We start from the raw sequence: 20,676 nt of genomic DNA, 5'->3' as shown, positions 1-20,676 counted from the left end.
CAATACACAGCAGAGCATAATATTTATCGCCATAATTGGAGGTCAACTAGCTTCTAGACAAAGTGGAACTGCTGTGACTCCTACAATTCAGGAGATACTGGCCATTAGATCGAGCAATAAATTGACCACCACTCAGATACTGGCATTTTCATTATCAGCTGGTCGTCTTATGCAAAATTACAGTACTTAGGCAGCAAATCTAAGTGTAGTAATACAGGCCAGGAAACTTCAAGCTACCTCTGCTATATCGCCGTTAGTTTCACCGGAAGTGTGGCGGAAAACCCGTGTACATAAAAGGTTAGCTAATTGAAAATTAAAATACCTAATATCCATGTGCTACATAGACTTGGGAAAGGGGAGGGGAATTCTGTTTGCATTTTCTTTTCGAAATACTTTTTCTACTACTTTATTTCACCACTTCCTCTTTTGGCAGCTGACCGTGTTAAACCACTAAATGTCATTCTGAAACTAAGGGCCCAAGTTTCCACATGATTCGCGCCTGATTTTTTAGGAGCAACTGGTGGAGAACGGACTATTTTAGAAATCGCAATGCTCCACATTTTTTTTTCTGCAGTTCTAGTCAGGTAGAACAGTTCTAGTTTAGAACAGAATTTTTTCTTCAAAAGGGGGCGTGTCCGGCCACTGACGCCTGATTTGAAAGTTTCCACAGTGAAAATGTACTCCAAACTAAAGTAGAATGGAGCCAGTGAAGATTTTTGTAAAACTGAAAAAACCTGTTCTACACATTAAAAAATCAGGTGCAGGTTACAAATTGGGCGTCCAGAACGAGGTGGGGGGAAGGGAACTCATTAAATTCGACAATAAATCCTTATTTATACTTCTACAAATAAATCCAACCTGAATAAACATTTATAAGCCACGAAAAGATTAAATAAACCATCTTCCTACCTGTGCTTCAGCCAGGGAGAATTCTGCAGCCGTTCGTGCCGCTGAGCGGGAGGGAGTAGGAGGAGAGGGAGGGGGAGAGGGAGAGGGAGAGGGAGGAGGGAGAGGGAGAGGGGAGAGGGGGAGAGGGAGAGGGAGAGGGAGAGGGAGAGGGAGAGGGAGGAGAGGGAGAGGGGAGAGGGAGGGAGAGGGGGAGGGGGAGGGGGAGGGGGAGGGGGAGGGGGAGGGGGAGGGGGAGGGGAGGGGGGCGTCGGGTCGGGGAACAGGAGCGCGGGTCGGGTCAGGGGGAGTCGGGTGTCGGGTCGGTGCGGGGGGGTGGGGAGCGGGTCTCGGGGCGGGGAGAGCAGGTATCGGGGCGGGGGGGGGGGGGGAGCGGGTGTTGGGTCGTCAGGGGAGGGGGGTGTTGGGTCGGGTCTGGTCGGCGGGGGGGGGGGGGGGGGGGGGGCGGCGGGCGGGGGGAGAGAGCGAGTGTCGGGTCTGGTCGGGCGGGGAGCAGGAGCTGGCCGTGGGAGGAGCCCCAGTGAGGCCATTGGACCAGGGCTAGGGGCTGCGTGCTTCGGGCCCCTCCCACACAGTTCGGCGCCTGGAGCTACTGCACTTGCGTGCCGACTGTAGCGTGCATGTGCAGAGGTCCCGGCACTGTTTTCAGCGCCGGGACCTGGCTCCGCCCCCCCCACAGCTCGTGCTGACTGCGCCAAGGGCCAGAGGACCTGTAAGTAGGTGCAGACTACCGAGGATTTTTTTAGGCGCCGCTTTAGGCACGAAAAACGGGCGCCCGTTTTTTTTCTTGTGGAAACTTGGGCCCTATGTGTGCAGGAGCAGGTCAAGGAGACTCCTCCTGTGTGGATATTTCTGGCCTCCGCTCAACATCTGGTACCAGTAGATCAGAAATATATGGAGAAAACAAGCATAAACCCGATTCCCATAAAGCATGTGGTGTGCCATTATATTCAGTTTTCACCTGTAAAGCATTTCCATTTGATTTAGACCCACTACAAGTAGTTCACTTCAATCTCTACGACAGCTAACTCGATTTTAAGTATTATGAAAGTGAAAATGGCTTTGTAACATGCATCCTCTAATAAAAGACGAGTGCTGATTTTATTTATAATACTACAAAAATAAGTTAGTTGGAATTCAGGAAGAGGATAGATTTCAGTTGATGAGTCAAGTAATAATTTATATAGTACCTTTAACGTAGTAAAACGTCTCAAGGCACAATTTAAATAAAGTTACATCTTTGGACAAAAACAGAAAATGCTGGAAATACTCAGGTCAGGCTGCATCTGAGGAGAGAAACAGAGCTAACGTTTCAGGTCAATGACCCTGCAGTTTCTCTCTCCACAGATGCTGCCTGACTTGCTGAGTATTTCCAGCATTTTGTGTTTTTATTTCAGAATCCAGCATCCACAGCATTTTGCTATTGTACATCTTTGGACATACTGTTGTTAAGTACAGAAAAGGCCCAAACAAGACAAGTAAAATTCTTCCTACTCAGTGTTAAATTCAGTTTGCTTTTCTATTATTTACTTCACTGTCAATGATCCTCACTTGCATTTTGCCTTTCTGATTTGGACATCTTTACCATTCTACTCAGGAACCTTTTGCCAGTCGTGGATCAGTAGGGAGCACACTTGCCTCTGAGCCAGAAGGTTGTGGGTTCAAGTCCCACTCCAGGGACTGGAGCACAAAAATCTAGGCTGACATTCCAGCGCAGCGCTGAGGGAGTGCTGCACTGTCAGAGGTGCCATCTTTCGGATGAGAAGTCAACAGAGATCCCATCTGCTCTCTCAAGTGGACTTCAAAATAATGCCATGAGATCTTTTAAAGAGGAGTAGGGGAGTTACCCCCGGTGCCCTGGCCAATATTTATCTCTCAATCAACATAACAAAAACAGATTATCTGGTCATTACCACAATGCTGTTTGTGGGAACTTGCTGTGTGCAAATTGGCTACCACGTTTCCTACATTACAACAGTGACTACACTTCAAAAGTACTTCCATTATCTGCAAAGTGCTTTGAGATGTCCAGTGGTCGTGAAATATATATATATATATATATGCATGCCAGTCTTTTTCTTTTATTATCTCCTTGTTGATAAGGATAATGCAGAATCAAAATGCCTCATTTAAACTCCAAAAAATTAAACTTTATTCTTTGAAATTAAAGTACCAACCTTCCTTGTGTGTGAAACTAAATATCACCATGACTTCTACCTAAATGTCTCCATGCTCCCGTGACAAGCTACGTAATTGAAATGTCATCAAAAACTGCTCCCCATTTTCTCTTGATTCAAACCTGCAAATGGATTTGCAAAATTTAATGAAGGGGTTCTATTCATTGTACATTTTTATATGATTTACTTCACAATGGTTGGACAGTGCACATTATACATTTAATGTCAGGTATTGCACGAGCAAATCATCCGTGTACCATTCCACTGATGCTTAATGACAGCTCACAGATAATCTGACTCATTATTGAAAAATAATGAGTGCTTTATTTGGGGTATGGATTGTAGACGAATATGAATCGGTAGCTATATTCCCCAGAGCGCCAGTCCAGCCTTCGGCTGCCTGAGGAAAAGAGCGTTTGAAGATCAGGCCCTCAGATCTTCCACCAAGCTCAAGGTCTACAGGGCTGTGTAGTGATACCTGCCCTCCTGTATGGCCCAGAGACATGGTCCATATACAGTAGACACCTCAAATTACTGGAGAAATACCACCAACGATGTCTCTGCAAGGTCCTGCAAATCCCCTGGGAGGACAGACGCATCAACGTCAGTGTTCGAGATCAGGCCAACATCCCCAGCATCGAAGCACTGACCACACTCGACCAGCTTCGTTGGGTGGGCCACATTGGGAGTCTTTCAGGCATACAAACAAAGCGCTCTACTCGGAACTCCTACACGGCAAGCGAGCCCAAGGTGGACAGAGGAAACGTTTCAAGGACACCCTCAAAGCTTCCTTGACAAAATGCAACATCCCCACCGACATCTGGGAGTCCCTGGCCAAAGATCACCCCAAGTGGAGGAAGTGCATCCAGGAGGGCGCTGAGCACCTAGAGTCTCATCACCGAGAGCATGCAAAAATGAAGCGCAGGCAGAAGGAGCGTGCAGCAAACCAGTCCCATCCATCCTTTACTTCAACGACTGTCTGTCCCACCTGTGGTAGAAACTGTAATTCCCATATTGGACTGTTCAGTCACCTGAGAACTCACTTTTAGGAGTCAAGTTTCGGCCTGAGTTGCTCATATCTTTTGGAGCAACTAGTTAGAATGGAGTATCTTAGAAATTGCAATTCTCGGCCTTTAGTTTGCTCCAGTTCTAGTGAGTTAGAACAGTTTCATTTTAGAACAGATTTATTTTTCAAAAGGGGGCGTGACTGGCCACTTACACCTGTTTTGCAAGTTTAGGCAGCGAAAACTTACTTAGAATGGAGTAAGTGTAGATTTTTGTACACTCAGAAAAACCTTGCTTACACTTGGGAATCAGGCGTATGGAACGAAAGATGGGGCGGGGGGGGGGGGAAAGAGGAGAAGAGAAGATGATGGGGAAGGGCGGGGGGGGGGGGGGGAAGAGGAGAAGAGAAGATGATGGGGAAGGGCAGGGGGGGGGGGAAGAGAGAGAGAGAGAGAGAGAGAGAGAGAGAGAGAGAGAGAGAGAGAGAGAGAGAGAGAGAGAGAGAGAGAGAGAGAAAAAGACACCGGCAAAGAAGCCAGGCCCCGCCGAGGCCCGCACACAACCGATGCCGGGCTGCTGCCACTGACTCTTCGAGCAGGGCCCGCCCCAGCTAGATGTGGGCGGGCGGGCCTCGCCGAGGACTTCAGGCGGGGCCCGCATGCAGCCGATGCCGGGCTGCTGACGTCTTTGGGTGGGCCCCGCTGACGACAACGACACCGCTAGCTGTCAGGAGTTCTTCGGGCAGGACCCGCCCCCAGCAAGAGGCTGAGCGGGTGGGTCCCGCCGCCGAGGTAAGATGCGCAGGCCACTCGGCCCGGGATCGGGGCGACGTCCCTTCGGCCTGGGATAAGGTCGTCGCCCCGGAGACAGGACGCCGGTAGCTACTGCGCACGCGCGCAGCCTCCACTGTTTTTGGTGCAGGGCTATAGCTCCGCCCCCAGCAGCTCCTGCTGCGCAGCGCCGAGGTGGAATTGGGCCTACAGCCATCTGAGAATCACGAGGTAAGTATTCGGCGCAATTTTTGTTCTATAAATTAGGCGGGCCTCTCCGATGTGCGCCATTCTATCGGGCGGCTGAAACTTGACCCCTTAAAGTGGATGCAAGTCTTGCTCGATTTCGAGGGACTGCCTAGAAATGATGATTCTTACAACATTTCTAGATACTCATGTTTAAAACTATTTTGAACCAATCTGCATTCTATAACACCAAACTTAGATATTCAGTTATAAGCAAAACAAGTATTTATATAGCACTTTTATCATAGTAAAACACTTCACAGGAATGCTATAAAACAAAATTTGACACCGAGCCACATAAGAAGATACGGGGCATGATTAAGAAGATTGCAGTTGATACAAAAATTGGCCATGTGGTTGCTAGTGAGGAAGAAAGCTACGGATTGTAGGAATATTAGGCAGTTGGGCAGAAAAGTGGCAAATGGAATTCAGTCCGGAGAAGTGTGAGGTAATACATTTGGATAGGGCTAACAATATTAAGGGAATATACAATAAATGGTAGGTATTGAGAAGTGTAGAGGACCAGAGGAACCTTGGAGTGCATGTCCACAGATCCCCAAAGATAGCAGAATAGGCAGTAAAGTGGCTAAGGCGGCATATGGGATACTTTCATTTATTAGCCAAGGCATAGAATACAAGATTAGGGAGGCTATGCTTGAATTGTATAAAATACTAGTTAGACCACAACTAGAGTACTGTGTGCAGTTCTGGTCACCACATTACAGAAAGAGGGTAGAGAGAAGATTTATGAGGATGTTGGCAGGACTGGAGAATTTTAGCAATGAGGAAAGATTGGATAGGCTGGGATAGTTTCCTTTGGAGGCTGAGTGAAGAACTGATTGAGGTATATAAAATTATGAGGGGCCTAGACAGAATGGATAGGAAGGATCTAGTTCCCCGAGCAGAGGGGTCAATAACAAGAGGGCATAGATTTATAGTGATTGGTAGAAGAATTAGGAGAGAGTTCACCCAGGCCATGGTGAGGGTCTGGAACTCATTGCCTGAAAGGGTGGTACAGGTTGAAACACTCACCAGATTTAAAAAGTACCTGGATATGCACTTGAAGTGCCGTAATCTACAAGGCTATGGACCAAAAGCTGGAAAATGGGATGAGGCTGGAATTTTGGGCGGCACAAACACGGTGGGTCAAAAGGCCTCTTTCTGTGCCATAAATTTCTATGATTTTATGACCAAAAGCTTGGTCAAAGAGCTAGGTTTTAAGAAGTGCCTTAAAAGGTGGAAAGAGAGGAAGAGGGGCTGAGAGGTTTAGGAAAGGAATTTCAAAGCTTAGGGCCTAGGCAGCTGAAGGCACACCCATCAATGGCTGAGGGATTCAAATCAGGAATGCTCAAAAGGCCAGAATTAGAAGAGTGCAGTTATCTCAGAGGAATGTGGGGCTGGAGGAGCTTACACAGAGGTAGGGAGGGGTGAGGTCATGGAGGGATTTGTAAACAAGATTTTGAAATCAAGATGTTTCTTAAACAGGAGCTAATGTAAGTCAGCAAGCGCAGGGGTGATGAGTGAACAGAACTTGGCTGTGTGTCCTAACTCTCCAAGTTTTGGATAACCTCAAGTTTACATAGGATAGAATGTGGGAGGCCAGCCAGGAGTGTAATGGACTAGTCAAATCTAGAGGGAACAAAAGGCATGAATGAGGGTTTCAGCAGTAGATGAGCTGAGGCAAGGGCGGAAATGGGCGATGTAAAAGAGGTGGAAATAGGCGGCCTTGGGTATGGCGTGGATGTATAGTCGGAAGCTCATTTCAGGGTCAAATATAACATCCAAGATTGGGAGGAGTTTGGTTAGACCTCAGGTGTTAGGTAGAGGCTGTAGTCGGTGGCCAGGAAGAGAGATTGTTGCAGGGACCAAAGACAATGGCTTCGTTCTTCCCAAAATTTAATTAGAGGAAATTTCTGTTGATCCAGTAGTGATGTTGGACAAGCAGTCTGGCAATTAAGACATTGGTGATGTAGAGCTGGGTGTCATTAGTGTACATGTGGAAACTGAAGCTGTGTTTTTGGATGATATCGCCGAGGGGCATCATGCAGATGAAAAAAATAGCAGGGGGCCAAGGAAAGATCCTTGGGGGACACTAGAGGCAACGATGAGGGAGCAGGAATCGAAGCCGCTGCAGGTGATTTTCTGGCTAAGATTAGATAGCTAAGAATGGAACCAGACGAGTGCAGTCCCACCTAGCTGAATGACGGTGAAGGCATTGGAGGAGGAGAGTGGAGGCAACTGTGTCAAAAGCTGCAGACAAGTCCAAGAAGGATGAGGAGGGATAGTTTGCCTTTGTCAGTCACAAAGGATGTCGTTTGTGACTTTGAGAGCGGTTTCGGTACTGTGGTAAGGGCGGAAACCTGATTGGAGGGATTCAAACAGAATTCTGGATTTGGAGGCAACAACACACTTAAGGACTGGAAAGGAAAGGGAGGTTGCCGATGGGGCGGTAGTTTGCAAGAACGGAGGGGTCAAGGGTTGTTTTTTTTCCCCCCCAGGAGTAGGGTGATGACTGCTGATTTGAAGGAGAGGGGATCAGTACCCGAGGAGAGAGAACAGTTAACAATATCGCTAACATAGGAGCCAGAAAAGGAAGCTGTGTGTTCAGTAGTTTAGTGAGAATAGGGTCAAGGGAGCAGGAAGTGGGTCTCCTGGAAAAGATGAGCTTGGAGAGGTCAAGAGGGGTGATCAGAGAAAGATGCGAGTTAAGGGCTAGGGTAGGGGGGGGAATCTTAGGAGGAAGTCTGGATCGGAGGGCTAGGGGAAGGAAGGGAAGCTGATCGGATGGTCTCATTCTTAGAAAAAAATGTCCGTGAGCTCCTCTCATTTGTTGCAGTGAGGGTGGAGGAGACAGGGGAAAGGAGTTTAAGAAGACGGTTTGCAGTCGAGAAAAGGCGACTGGGGTTATCTTTGCATTCCAGAATGATCCTGAAATAGTGAGCAGCTTTGGCAGATGAGAGCAGGACCAGATGATGCTTTATGTGGTCCAGCAAAATCTGTTAGTAAATGGCTAAACCAGTTGTCCACTATATCCGTTCAAGTCTGCATCCCTTGGACTTGGAGGGAAAATGAGGGCGGTACTAGGGGGAACGACCGGAGTGAGAGAAATGGTTTTAATAAGTATCAATGCAGAGGTACTGGTCATAATCTTGAAATCCTCCTTAGAAATGGAAGTGTTGCCAGAGGACTAGAGAACTGCAAATGTTACACTCTTGTTCAAAAAAAAGGTGCCAGGATAAACCCAGCAAATACACAGCAGTCAGTTTAACCTCGGTCGTGGGGAAGCTTTCAGAAACAAGAATCCGGGACAAAATTTGCAACAACATGTAGAGGTTGGACCGCTTTGATCCGGATTCTCTGGTCCGCAAACATCAGTGGTTCGGCATCGGCTGAGCTATATTAGAATGTGACAGGAAATCCAGTCTCTGCTGGGCTTCCACAGGAAGCAGTGCCAGCCACACAGAAAACATAATGTGGGAAACATGTTATAAAAGTACACAGGAACAAAAGTAAAAAGCTGGTGCATGGCAGAGGCGTTCAGGAGCCTGGGCGCTGTCTATAGGTGGCGGTATGCCGAGGCTCGGCGTGACTTCCTGTGGTTCGGAAAATTCTCTGTTCTGGCACTGGTCAGGTCTCGAGGGTGCCAGACTAGAGAGGTCCAACCTGTATTTTTATAGCGCCTTTAATGTAGTACAACATCCTAAGGCACATCACAGGACTAGAATTTTTTTTTAAATTGACAGCGTACAAGGAGAAATTAGGGCAGGTGACCTGGTCAAAGTGGGCGGCTTTAAGGAGCGTCTCCAAGCAGGAGAGAGGTGTAGAGAGGCGGAGAGGTTTAGGAAGGGAATTCCAGAGCTTTGGGTCTAGGCAACAGAAGGCACGGCCACCAATGATTGAGCGAATATATCAGGGATGCTCAAGAGGGCAGAATTAGAAGAGCGCAGACATCTTGGGAGGTTGTGGAGCTGGAGGAGATTACAGAGATAGGGAGGGGCGAGGCCATGGAGGGATTTGAAAATAATGAGAATTTTGAAACCAAGGCGTTGTTTAACTGGAAGCCAATGTAGGTCAACAAGCACAGGGTGCGAGTTAGAACACGGGCAGCTGAGTTTTGGATCACCTCTAGTTTACGCAAGATAGAATGTGGGAGACCAGCCAGGAGTGTATTGGAAGAGTCAAGTCTGGAGGTAACAAAGGCATGGATGAGGGCTACAGCAGATGAGCTGAGGCAAGGGCGGAGACAGATGATGTTACGGAGGTGGAAATAGGCGGTCTTTGTTATGCTGCATATACGTGGTCGAAAGCTCATTTCAGGGTCAAATATGACACCAAGGTTGCGAACAGTCTGATTCAGCCTCAGACAGAAGTTGGGGAGAGCGATGGAGTCAGTGGCTAGGGAATGGAGTAATTGACGGGGACAGAAAACAATGGCTTCGCTCTTCCCAATATTCAATTGAAGAACATTTCTGCTCATCCAGAAATGGATGTTGGACAAGCAGTCTGAAAATTTAGAGATCGAGGAGGGACCGAGAGGAGAGAAGTGGTAGTGAGGTAGAGCTGGGTGCCATCAGTGTATATGTGGAAATGGACACGGTGTTTTCAGATGATGTCACCAAGGGACAACATGTAGATGAGAAATAGGAGGGAGTCAAGGATAGATCCCTGGGGGACACGATGCAGGGGCAGGAAGAGAAGCTGTTGCAGGTGATTCTCTGGCTACGATTAGATAGATAAGAATGGAACCAGACAAGTGCAGTCCCACCCAGCTGGACAACGATGGTTAGGCATTGGAGGAGAGTGTGGACCACTGTGTCAAAGGCTGCAGACAAGTCAAGAAGGACAAGGAGGGATAGCTTGCCTTTGTCACAGTCACAAAGGATGTCATTTGTGACTTTGATAAGAGCTGATTCAGTACTGTGGCAGATGTGGAAACCGGATTGGAGGGATTCAAAGATGGAATTGCGGGTCACTTGGATGGGAAATCCAGTACTGATTTGTTAAAGGCAAATCATATTTAACTAACTTGATTCCATTTTTTGATGAGGTGAGAGAGGGGATTCATGACGCCAAGGCAATTGACTTGGTGTACATGGACATCCAAAGCCGTTTGATGAAGTGCCACGTAATTGGCTTGCCAGCAAAGTTGAAGCCCATGGAATAAATCGACAGTGACAGCATGAAAGTGAAATTGGCTAAGTGGCAGGAAACAGTAGTGGTGAACGATTGTTTATCTGACTAGAGAACAGTACATAAGACTGATTCATGAGATGACAGGAGTGACATATGAAGAAAGACTGGATCGACTAGGCTTGTATTCACTCGAATTTAGAAGGATGAGGGGATCTCATAAAACCCATATAAAATTCTGACAGGATTGGACAGGTTAGATGCAGGAAGAATGTTCCCAATGTTGGGGAAGCCCAGAACCAGGGATCACAGTCTAAGGATAAGGGGTAAGCCATTTAGGACAGAGATGAGGCGAAACTTCTTCACTGAGAGTTGTGGGTATGTGGAATTCTCTACCACAGAAAGTTGCTGGAGCTAGTTCATTAGATATATTCAAAAGAGAGTTAGATGTGGCCCTCATGGCTGAAGGTATCAAGGGGTATGGAGAGAAAGCAGGAATGGGGTACTGAAATGCATGATCATATTGAATAGTGGTGCAGGCTCAAAGGGCCTACTCTTGCACCTATTTTCTATGTTTCTATGACACTTGTTCCCTTCATCCAAGTAATTAATATAGATTGAAAATATTCAAGGGCCCAGCACCGTTCCCTGTGGCACCTCACAAGTTACTGTTTGCCAACCGGAACATGACCCATTTATCCTGACTCTCTGTTTTCTATTAGTTAGCCAATCCTCTATCCATGCTAATATATTGCCCCCAACCCAGTGAGCTTTTATGTTGTGGCACCTTATCAAATGCCTTCTGGAAATCCAAATACACCATATCGACTGGTTCTCCCTTATCCAGCCTGCTTGTTGGAGTTACATCCTCAAAGAATTCCAGCAAATTGTAGTCAGTGGTGTTTCCCAGGGATCAGTACTTGAACCACTGCTTTTCTTGCTCTACTTTCATGACTTAGGGTGTACAGGGCACAATTTCAACATTTGCAGATGACAAAACTTGGGAGGTATAGTGAACAGTGAGGAGGATAGTAAGACTTCAAGGAGGACATATATGGGCAGATTAAATTTAGCATGGAAAAGTGCAAAGTGATACATTTTGGTAGGAAGAATGAAGAGACACAATATGAACGAAAGGATACAATTCAAAAGGGGGTGTATGAACAAAGAAACCTGGGGGCATGTGCACAAATCATTGAAGGTGGCAGGGGAGGTTGAGAAAGCAGTTAAAAAAAAACATATGGAATTCTAGGCTTCATAAATAGAGGCAGAGTGTACAAAAGCAAGGAAGTTATGATGAACCTTTATAAAACCCTGGTCCAACCTCAACTGGAAGAGCATGTCCATTTCTGGACATTGCACTTTCTGAAGGATGTGAAGGCCTTTGAGAGGATGCAGAAAAGATTTACAAGAATGGTTCCAGAGATGAGGGATTTCAGCTACATGGATAGACTGAAGAAGCTGGGGTTCTCCTTGGAGCAGACAAGTTTAAGGAGATTTGATCAAGGTGTTCAAAATCATGGGGTTGAGAGAGAGAGAGAGAGAGAGAGAGAGAGAGAGAGAGAGAGAGAGAGAAGAGAGAGAGAGAGAGAGAGAGAGAGAGAGATAGAGAGAGAGAGAGAGAGAGAGAGAGCACTCCCATTGGCAGAAGAACCAAAGGCGACATGAGGAAAACTAAATGCAGTGAATGATTAGGATCTAGAATGCACTGCCGAAGGAGGATGGTGGAGGCAGATTTCAAAAGGGAATTGCATAAATCTCTGAAAGAAAAACATTTGCAGAGCTACAGGGAAAGGGTGGGAGAGCTGAAGTGTTGTTACAGGGCTTGACGAGCCAAAAGACCACCTTTGGTGCTGTAACATTCTCGGATGCCAAGACATCAAAGGTAGTGGTGAGGGTGTGCTTGAGCAGATCGGTAGCTGCAGAAATTTTGGTGAGTGGAGGGCCAAAGCTTAGACAGTTGGGATTTGAGAAGAGTAGTTGGAAGGGAGTTAGGAAAGTTTTTTTCCATCATCACTCTGTCTTTGCAAATTATTGCCCCATTTCTGTCCTCCATTTAAGCTTAAAAAGTTCGAGAGTTGTTGCACCCAAATCAGAGGCCATCTTTCTTGCACCTCCATGGTTGGATATCTCCAATTAAGGGTCTGCCCCACCACTGAAATAGCTCAAAAGACACAAATTATATCCTCAGCAACTGTTGTGATACATTCTCTCTCCTCATCCTCTCTGCAGCCTTCGACCCTGACCACACCATCTGCCTCCTCCTCCTCCAACACAACTTCTCCATTGTCCAGTTCACCGGCATTACCCACACTTTAGTTTCGCTCATCAATCTGAAATGTAGCCAGAGCACCCCCAACAACGGCTTCTCCTCCTGCCCCCATATAGTTATCTCTGGGGTCTCCCAAGGATCTGTCCTTGGCCTCTTCCTCCTCATCCACACAGCATTCCTTGGCAACATCATCTGCAGTGTAGGATGGGAGGTCAGCCAGCTCAGCATTGGAATAGTTGAGTCTGGAGATGATAAAGGCATGGATCAGGGGTTCAGCAGAAGATAGACTGAGGTAGGGATGCAGGCAGACAATGTTACCGAAATGGAAGTAAGGGTCCTTGTTATGGAGAGAATATGGAATTAAACCCCAGATAGGGGTTGGACACTGGAGTTACAAGTAGTTTGTTTAAGCCAGACTGCGGCCGGGGCGGGAGAGGTCATCAGTGGCGAGGGTACGGAGATTGTGGTAGGAACGGAGGTAGGAATGGCTTTGGTCTTCCCCATATTTGTTGAAGTAAATTTTGGCTCATCTAAGGCTAGATAATCAGAAACAGTCTGACATCACCGTGAGTGAAGGAGTTCAGAGAGGTAGAGCTGGGCACCATCAGTGTGGGTGCTGACCCCATGTCAGTAGATGATGTTGCCAAAGGGCAGCAAGTAGATGAGGAAGAGAAAGGGACCAAGGATAGATCCTTGAAGGACTCCGGAAGTAGCAGTCGGAAGTGAAGCCAAAGCTGGTGACTCCCTGGTTATGCTCGGGTAAGTGTGAAATGAAGCAAGGACAGTCCTACTGAGCTGAACAATGGAGGAGAGTCAGTGGAGGAGGATGTTGAAGTCAACCGTATCAAAGGCTGATGAGAGATCAAGGAAGGACAGAATCGCAGATTGCCATTTTTGACTTTGCTTCGGTCTGTTTTGGTACATTTCAACTGATTGAACAGCTGGCACGAGATTAGAGCAGCACTTTGCCTCAGCAGGTTAGATCAGCGTTGGCAAGCAGCAGCCGACTGCTCCAATTAAATTCAAACTATTTGGGAAGACCACAACTTGAACAATCTGCAAAAATGTGAGGAGTCATAAGGACTGGTACACTCATTGAACAAACTATTCATATGTCAGGTATTCACTCTGCATTGCTGTTATTGGCACAATTCCAATAAAAAGCAACATGGAAAAGAACTGTAGGCATTAAAAAGACAAGGCTGCATTCCAGTGCATCTATTTTATCACAATGCAACAAACAATAAAACTTGGAGCTCAAAGGATAACGCAAGCAGGTTAGGAAATATCTACCGAGGTCCAAGTTTGCATTCAGTCATGTATTTCAAGGGTATATTTTTTGTTGGCACTTACGGAAGACTTTATTCGCTTTCGTTCCATGCCTATCCCTTAGAGCAAGAAGAGTGGGAATGGCCTTAGTCGACTACAGCCGATCTCACCACCCTCATGTATTCACAATGTGAATGCCTATTCACGGAAACTGGTCACTCTCTCATTCTAGAATCACATACACTTAGTGTCATTTTTTTTAAAATAACAGTGACCCAATTCATTGCAAATACATTATGCAATTGCCTCACTGCCAAATTCTGAAAATGGATGGTTGGGCAATACTGAACCAAACATCCTTAAGAGAATCCTGAAGGCAAGCGTCAGCAAGAATATTAATCCCATCACCTTTAAAAATTGAAAATTTATATATTGCTCTAAATTAGGCTCTTCCCCACTCCCCTCAAAAAAGATGAAAATAGCAAGCAAAAATCAGTAATACTACACTTCAAAATAAATCAATTAAATGTTTAAACAGTAAACTCTAAACCCCAAATTCCATTCACAAGTCCCCTTCCAAAGCTTTGTAACATTGTTTAACCATCAATTAGTAAGGCTCAGACTGGGAAATGAGGAAGAGAACATCGACCCAAGATTCTCACTGGAAGAACCAAGTGAAAAAGAAGGGTTTTGCACAGAGGGCTGTTAGACAATGGGATGCTTCACCACAATTGGCTATTGAGGCAGAAACAAGAACATTACAAAATATTTACAGCACAGGAACAGGCTAATTGGCCCAACAGGTCCATGCTGGTGTTTAAGAACACAAGAACATAAATAGGAGCAGGAGTAGGCCATACGGCCCCTCAAGCCTGCTCCTCCATTCAATAAGATCATGGCTGATCTGATCATGGACTCAGCTTCACTTCCCTGCCTGCTCCCCATAACCCCTTATCATTTAAGAAAATGTCTATTTGTCTTAAATATATTTAATGTCCCAACTTCCACAGCTCTGAGGCAGCAAATTCCACAGATTCACCACCCTCAGAAGAAATTTCTCCTCATCTCTAAAAGGGCAGCCCCCTATTCTAAGAACATGCCCTCTAGTTCTAGTTTCCCCCACCAATGGAAACATCCTCTCTGCATCCAGCTTGTCAAGCCCCCTCAATCTTATATATTTCGATAAGATCACCTTTCATTCTTCTGAATTCCAATGAGTAGAGGCCCAACTACGCTACCTTTCCTCATAAGTCAACCCCTTCATCCCCAGAATCAACCTAGTGAACCTTCTCTGAACTGCCTCCAAAGCAAGCATACCCTTTCGTAAATATGAAAACCAAAACTGCACGTAGTATTCCAGGTGTGACCTCACCAATACCTTGTACAGCTGTAACAAGACTTCTCTGCTTTTATACTCCATCCCCTTTGCAATAAAGGTCAAGATTTCATTAGCCTTCCTGATCAATTGCTGCACCTGCATACTATCCTTCCGTTTCATGCACAAGTACCCCCAGGTCCCGCTGTACTGCAGCACTTTGCAATCTTTCTCCAGTTAAATTATAACTTGCTCTGATTTTTTTTCTGCCAAAGTGCATGACCTCACATTTTCCAACATTATACTCCATCGGTCAAATTTTTGCCCACTTAGCCTGTCTAAATCCTTTTGCAGATTTTTAATGTCCTCCTCACACATTGCTTTTCCTCCCATCTTTTTATCGTCAGCAAACTTGACTACATTACACTCAGTCCCTTCCAAGTCGTTTACATAGATTGTAAATAGTTGGAGTCCCAGCACTGATCCCTGCGGCACCCCACTCGTTACTGATTGGCTAACAGAAAACAATATTCTATCCATGCGAATATATTACCTCCAACCCCGTGAACTTTTATCTTGTGCATTAATCTTTTATGTGGTACTTTGTCAAATGCCTTCTGGAAGTCCAAATACACCACATCCACTGGTTTCCTTTTATCCACCCTGTTCGTTACATTCTCAAAAGAATTCCAACAAATTTGTCAAACATGACTTCCCCTTCATAAATCCATGCTGACTCTGCTTGACCAAATTTTGCTTTTCCAAATGTCCTGCTACTGCTTCTTTAATAAATGGACTCCAACATTTTCCCAATCACTGATGCTAGGCTAACTGGTCTAGTGTCCTGCTTTTTGTCTGCCTTCTTTTTTGAATAGGAACGATACATTTGCAGTTTTCCAATCTGCAGGTAACTCCCCAGAATCCAGGGAATTTTGGTAAATTCTAACCAATGCATCCACAATCCCTGCTGCTACTTCCCTTAAGATCCTAGGATGCAAGCCATCAGGTCCAGGGGATTTATCCACCTTTAGTCCCATTATCTTACTGAATACCATCTCCTTAGGTGATTGTGTTAAGAGGCTATGGGGGGGGGGGGGGGGGGGGAGGAGGAACTTGATTATCCACTGTTGGATTTGGTCAGGCAGAGTCAGCATGGATTTATGAAGGGGAAACCATGTTTGACAAATTTGCTGGAATTCTTTGGAGGATGTAACGAACAGGTTGGATGCTCCACACAAGCCTCCTCACACCCTTCTAACCCAATCAACATATCCTATTCCTTTCTCACCCATGTGCTTATCTAGCTTCCCTTTAAATGCATCTATGCCATTCACCTCAACTATTCCTTGTGGTAGCGAGTTCCACATTCTAACTGCTCTCTGGGTAAAGTTTCTCCTGAATCATCATCTGCATTAATTAGTAACCATCATCTCTACATCTACCCCATCATTTAAATGGTAATAGGATAAGTATTTGAATGGGGTTATGGCAGGGGTGGGAAATGGGGTTACAGGCCAGACTGATCGGTGCAGGGGTCAAATGGCCTCCACTTGTGCTATCTACCAATTTCTATCATTCTATGAAAATTCTCCTGAGAGTCCAAGCCCAGGGAGTGACTTAGAAATGTTGGTGCTGGGCCGAGGACGATGCTCCCCTGTGAGAAGTGTCCAGAAATTGAGCCCACAGCCGTTTTGTACAATCTCTCAGTTTAGTTCAGGCGGATCTGCGCCGGCTGGTTTTGATGTACAAAGTCTAAGAAAGAATGGCTCTGACTAAAGTTTCCAGTACAGAGTTGTCACTGTCAGAAAGAACCTTGATCAAAGGAGATAGGGAAGGAGATGGGAATTGTTGATGTGCCATCGATTAGGAACCTTGTGAAGTGCAGTGAGATTCTAGCTGTTACAGGGTGAATATCAGTGCATTATAGGATTACGACGAGTTCCGGGTAGGATAGTGGGGTGTTACACCTATCACAGATAGACTGTTATTGCATCACTGTTGGCTATAAGGGGAATCTTGAGTATTACTATAAGTTAACCATGAAATTTCAGTGAGTTAGTGTTACTTAATGTTTTAATCAATTTACCTCCCACCTTTGATTTCCCCCTGCGGATCCCCCCCCCCCCCCCATCTTCGGTTACTTCTCCTTCCACCCTCATTTCCCTTCTATGCCTAATTGCGGGTGGCTTCCTGGTTTTCGTAACTTCCTGCACAACAGCTGCTGACACAAAACCACAAGCAAAAAAACATTCAAACTACAGGGGACCCAACTTTTGTATGGCAAATGTTCACAGGTGCCATGTGATCACGTAGTCAGAACTTCGCATGATCAAGCCTCCAGGAATGTTTCCAACTAGAGTTGACAAACCTACCCAGTATACACACGCCCACAAACCCAGAGCTCTGTACGCACAACTTGTGTACACGAAATTCTGTTGACACGCACAAAACCAGTTGGGTAATCAGAAGATACACTTGGTCCCCGCCATAGATAAAACGAGTACAATGCAATTCTTTTTTTTTTATTAGGATCGAAAGTACCCAATAGAGAGTTGATAATATACCAACTTACTGTGCTGTGGATTAATAAGATATAGGGCTCCAGTGATTGTCTACATACTGGATTCCCTTTCTACTCAAAGCATGTAGACCACCAAAAATGTTTGAAACTGGAGACACGATTTGAAGCAAATCCAGTTAAATCATTCTGCTTTCTTTGGCTGTATGTCTGAAGCTAATAAAAGGATGTTCACGTGGTAAAGATGGACATATTTGGGTTTTTACTACGTGAAGGAGGAAGAGCTGCTAACATTTCCATAAACTTGACCTAAATTCCAACCATTACAGAATTGGAGGCATCTTACTTTAGAAATGGTAGTGCACAGGTGTAAAATGTCTTTGTGCTGCTAAATATGCTCCTCAATAAAAAGTAATAAAAATGAATCTGGTGAATATGCATATTGCGACCTTACATGGGGAATGTGTATCACGACATCGTAATTATGGCTGAACCAAGAGTCAAAGCACCAATAGTTGATCTTAATTTTGTGTTATTTTGAAACATTTTAATTGGTTTTATTTCTGGGTCAGCAAAAGTGAAACTCAAGAAAGCCAGGTCACCATTCTGTCATCAGACAATCTTACTGTGGCTTTACATTTATTGCTGATCATATTCGTGCAGAGATTGGTTAGATAAAGAAGATTATTCCACCCAATCGATAAGTTACCTTAAATTGTGGGCCACTTTCTAAATAAGGTCACCTTTGTTCTATAGTTTGGTCTATTCAAACAGTCATAAAAAAAGTCACATCCACACATCAACTGTCAGCATTTCACATCGACAGTGTTTGCAGTTCAGTCAGCATGCCATCTTTTACTGACATAGCTCCTTTCCCCTCAGTCCCACTCTGACAGGGACAGGGCATTAGCAGCTGGACTCGAAGGACTGAGCACGTTGCGTGAAACAAAAGGGGAGAAGGAAGGAGAGATTACCAGCATTAGCGGAGTGTGTGTGTGTGTGGAGGGAGATTAGTACAGGAACTTGAATTGGGAAAAAAAAAAAGTGTCATAGCATGAACGTAGCTGGGTGAGGAGGGTGCAAAGAGAAAAAGATTGCTAGATTAAAATTGGCAAGTGCCAGTTTAGCTGGAAGAAAGCAGAAGAGTGCCAAGTTAAATTGAGGGGTAGCGGAGAAGGATGCGACTGTGCCCTGCAAAGGTTTGAGATATTGGTCTTTGTGAAAAGACAAGGAGCGGCATGGAGTACACCTGTCTCTGAGCTGGGACCAGAGTGAGTAAAGTGCCTTTTGCATGGGGAATTTGATATTGAAGAATGACGCAAGATAACCTTTAGTGAAGTGGTCCGTCTGTTGAATAACCAAATGTTACTTTGTAATTCTTCAATAAAAAGATTACACTTTACAATTAATAGATTTTAAAGTGCTTAAAATGAGACATGGTGCATCATTTTTAACGTAAAACTTGTAAATGTTCATGGGGAACCTGCCTCTGAAACCCCACCCCAACAAGCGCATTACCAATTTTGTGTATTCAGCATTTGAATTTCCCCCTTTTGTATTTATATTTCATTTCCCTTCCCCCCCCCCACCCCCCCCCCCCCGAGGCTAGTGAAATTTTTGTACACCGACCACCTGAGTCACAAAGGTTAACTATGTTTTCACAGGTTTGTGCCCCCTCTGATGTCGAGATATTAGAGGGGGGGTGGGGGCAGTGCCAGCTTTGTTGAAGCTGGTGGTCAGCTTTTGCTAGGTTGGCAAGAAATTGCAATTCTAAACAAAGACATTTGTCAAGCTAAGTATTGATTGAGTGTGCGTTTGAGAGAGTGCGTTAAATTTCAAAGAAATTTTAGTTCCAAATTACCATTGTGCACAATGTGCAATTGAATGTTAGCATGGTTACTGGGAACAGATGTAGAATCAAGTCCTGCTTTTCTCAGCTCCTGATCTAAGCTGTATTGACTGGAGACATACATAGACTGGAATTGAAGGGGCAAGGCATACCGTGCCTGTCCACCAGGTAGCAAGGTATGGGGGTGAGGTTAACCAAACACTCCTATAAAAAAAGGTTTGAAACAAAATGACTTATGCAACTTTTCACCTTAAAAATGATTGAACAAGGCTGCATGCTATATTGGTAGAATTATGCTCACATCCCTCATCTCTAATTATATTCTGAAAAAAATTATACATCAAGATATACATAGAGACATGAAAGATACAACATACCATTATAGTCTGAGAAATGAAAATTCTAATCTAGTATGTCAGTGAATGTGAACTAAAACCCTTCAGCTAAACTACATGTGTATGTAAACATTTTAAAGAAAACCAAAATGCATTGTTTTTTTGCTTAAATTGTCATTTAAATACATCAATCTGAGACAACACAGGATTAATACACATTACAAGCAGCAAATCTCGAGCAATACGGACAAACTACTCGAATTTTGCTGATTCATCTATCATTTCTACCCTGTTACTGCCTTAGAACAAACTTCAGTTATTCGTTATAGTGTATGGATTATAGGAGAATCAGAAATTCCTTTCCCTATTGGATGTGAATTATTCATACAAATTATGAGAGCCAGTGATAACAGTTTTGTCATTACCCGTTATTATATTCAGAATATGATTCTCATAAGTGGACAATTTTGTTCCTCACATTAACCTATGCAAGATTCTTAACTTGTTGCAGCAAAAAGAGAGCGCGCGCGAGCGAGAGCGAGAGCGAGCACAGCAAGGAGAGCCAATAAATGACAGTTATGCATGGCCAGCAAAATGAGCATGGGTGAAAGGGCCTTTTTTGTTCCAAGTAATATGTACTTAGTGCTGACCTCTTGTTTTTCACTCAGACAGAAACTAGGGTAAAGTGAATGCCAGTGCAAAAGTATACAACGTTCACACTACAGATGTTAACCACAGCAAAAAGAAACATTCAAAACTCTATAAGCTCATATGCTCAAACTGAAGGAAATTCTGGTCTTTAACATATTTACCGCAACATTACACCTCGTCAGTACTGCGATGGATCTCAATACTGTTGCATAATACAAAATATAATGAATGCA

The 20,676-nt window shown here is 44.9% G+C and overlaps 1 protein-coding gene across 4 annotated transcripts in view; it reads right to left on the bottom strand.

Moving 5' to 3' along the window:
• The window catches only part of LOC139275796 (E3 ubiquitin ligase TRAF3IP2-like), a 90,375-nt gene that overhangs the window by 33,464 nt on the left and 36,235 nt on the right, over window positions 1-20,676 (bottom strand). Inside the window, exons 2-3 of one of the 4 annotated variants that reach the window (XM_070893004.1) lie at window positions 13,860-14,003; window positions 3,084-3,205 (exon numbers count right to left, since the gene is read on the bottom strand). The exons of 2 other annotated variants lie outside the window; for them this stretch is intronic. In XM_070893004.1, the coding sequence (XP_070749105.1) occupies window positions 3,084-3,114 (31 nt within the window). In that variant the 5' untranslated portion in view covers window positions 3,115-3,205; window positions 13,860-14,003. The remainder of the gene's footprint in view (window positions 1-3,083; window positions 3,206-13,859; window positions 14,004-20,676) is intronic. One more of the 4 variants, XM_070893005.1, reaches the window with a different exon arrangement.

The sequence above is a fragment of the Pristiophorus japonicus genome, chromosome 11 (genome assembly GCF_044704955.1).
Source record: "Pristiophorus japonicus isolate sPriJap1 chromosome 11, sPriJap1.hap1, whole genome shotgun sequence".
NCBI lineage: Eukaryota > Metazoa > Chordata > Chondrichthyes > Pristiophoridae > Pristiophorus > Pristiophorus japonicus.
The sequence above is the reverse complement of the archived record's forward strand: the minus strand, read 5'-3'. Positions and strand labels throughout refer to the sequence as shown.